Source organism: Penaeus vannamei, chromosome 42, assembly GCF_042767895.1.
Source record: "Penaeus vannamei isolate JL-2024 chromosome 42, ASM4276789v1, whole genome shotgun sequence".
NCBI classification, from domain to species: Eukaryota; Metazoa; Arthropoda; class Malacostraca; order Decapoda; family Penaeidae; genus Penaeus; species Penaeus vannamei.
In genome coordinates this window covers 5659103-5661602 of record NC_091590.1, presented here as the reverse complement: position 1 = coordinate 5661602, position 2500 = coordinate 5659103, and the positions used below count along the sequence as shown (strand labels likewise).

Sequence of the window (2500 nt, the reverse complement as noted above, 5' to 3'; positions counted from 1 at the left end):
GGGTAATGTGTAAATTGGATTAGATTTTGTTCCGTTTGTCTGTCTGTCTCTTTCTCCCTCTATTCTCTTGTTCCGTTTGTCCGTCTCTGTCTCTCCCCCCCCCCCCCCCCTCACTCTTTCTCTTTCTCTCTTGTCCCGTTTGTCTGTCTGTCTCTTTTCCCCTACCCCACTCACTCACTCGTCTCTCTCTCTCTCTCTCTCTCTCTCTCTCTCTCTCTCTCTCTCTCTCTCTCTCTCTCTCTCTCTCTCTCTCTCTCTCTCTCTCTCTCTCTCTCTCTCGATACACACAATTTAATTAAATGTTAATTGCCAGGTACAAGCGAGTGGCAGAAAAGATCTACAATTTCAAGTTCCGGACTGATGACATAGTGGTGACAACTTTCCCTAAGAGTGGTACACTGTGGACCATGGAGCTTGTTTGGGCTTTAACTCACCTCGACCGCATCAACGACACGCAGAAAGAGAACATCAATGATCGAGTGTTCATGATCGATGATGTGAGTTGCATTGAGGTTGCAGATGCGTTTGGTGTCGAAGAATTGTTGATAGGAAACTGATGCATGTTGCTTGGTCTATAGGTGTCTATGTGTATACAATATGTACACGCACACACAATCATTATATGCAATGTTTAGAAATGAATAAATAAATATATGTATGTATTATAGATGTGCCCACTTTTTTTTAGGACTTCCTAGACATGGTTAACTTAGAGAAAGCGAAACTGAGGTTTTCTGAACAATGCCCCGAGGCTGAACACAAAGAAGGTGTCACTCGGCAACTCGCAGAAGCAGCTACAACGCCCAGAATCATCTGGACTCACCTGCCTCTCGCTCTCCTCCATCCAGACCTTCTTAAAACATGCAAAGTAAGTCTATACGTTTCTGATTTTTTACGTTTGATATTTGAAGTCGCGTCGTAACACTGATACAAATAACACAAGCATAGACAGTATAACGTGTACACAGAAATGAAGATAGAAGTAAGGATTATATGTGTAAGTCTTTGGCAATTTACTTCCCCGAGAGGCTCATTGCCAGTGAATATGGTAGGAAAAATACCAAGGAAAAGATAAACTTCCTCCATACCCGTCGAGCTAGATTGACTGGGTATCTTAGGAAGGATCCTCCGTAGTGTTGCAGAGGAAGGAACGTTACCCGCTGACTGCCTTTATCTGGGATGATGGCAGGGAGGGCAGGAGAGGTGGCACCCAACCGGAATGACTGCTCTAGCTTTCACCTCAGATAGGATGTTCCAAGAAGGGGTATGGGACATCTGATCTTGGCGTCTGGATGGTGGGCTTCTAATACTATCAAAGGGACTGAAATGACTGAAGATGGAGCTCCGTTCAGTGTGTATACTGGTACTGTCGCTTATTCGACTTTGCGGCTCGTATGAACGGTCGAAGCACTTGTTGAATCCATGTCTCTTATTGTCATGGGCGATGCTACCAACATATGGACACTTTATGTGAGAAAGCTGTTAAGTTTTGAAAACTCAGATCCATGACAGAGAGCCGTCCTCGTAGAGATGTATAGTTTTACTAAGTAACTCGAGTACGGTATCCAGATATCTGGCTGTGTTCGAGTTGGCTATGAGATGTCGGTCAGTTCTCATGGCTTAGGAGCTGAAGCCATGGCTAGAAATCAGGCTCAGTATCGGTCCCTAGCGAGTAGGAATTGGGCACTAGATTAGAGGGACAAAGAGACCTGTCAAGGTTGCAATCTTTCTGCCCATCAACCTATTAGAAAGCTAAATGCAAACTCTCTGCACTTCGCCCGATAGATAGATCATCCCAGATAATTTTAAGGTGCATGATTGTTTGGCTGTCTTGAGCAGCTGTTTCGGGTTGAGCTACCAGACCATCTACTAAGGCATCAAAGACAAGGCAGTCTGGATTCACTGTGGCAAATCCACAGTCGACTGCCTCCCTGTTCTTTGAGTCCCGGTAGAGAGCCATTGTGAGCTCGGCCATGAGCTCCCTGCAGTTTGCATCACTGTGAATCATACTGGAAGATTCTTAGATCCAGGTCCCCGCATCGGGGCACGGGGATAGACGGCAGATGAGACTGTTCTCATTCTTGCACAATTCAGGACTATCCGATCAGGATATATAGGCACTTGGTCTTGCTCCCAGAGGATGGCCCTGCCCAACTGGCTGTCTCTTCTACAAACAACCCTCGATAGAAAAAAAAAAAAAAAAAAAAACGTGTGATGGCCAAGGACGTCGTAGTTTAGGCAAATTAATCAAATCTGCCCTGATGAGGTAGTGACAGACCGTGTCCCTACCTGGTGGCTTGTCAAGGAAGACCCTTAGGCCCTTTCCAGACGAGCGACTTTAGTGGCGCGACTACTAGAAGCGCGACTGCCAGGTCAATGGAAGTGAATAGGAGCGAACACACTAGTGGCTCTTCACTTCCATTGACCTGACAGTCGCGCTTCTAGCAGTCGCTTGTCTGAACAGGGTCTTAGAGCTGGAAACAGAGGGCGGGTGCGGTAA

General features: G+C 46.1%; 1 protein-coding gene across 1 annotated transcript in view; it reads left to right on the top strand.

Annotated features, from left to right (window-relative positions):
• Positions 1-2500, top strand: part of LOC113809144 (sulfotransferase 1E1) — a 15981-nt gene that overhangs the window by 12137 nt on the left and 1344 nt on the right. Inside the window, exons 3-4 of the mRNA XM_070118375.1 lie at positions 314-497; positions 689-868. Of these exons, the coding sequence (XP_069974476.1) occupies positions 314-497; positions 689-868 (364 nt within the window). The remainder of the gene's footprint in view (positions 1-313; positions 498-688; positions 869-2500) is intronic.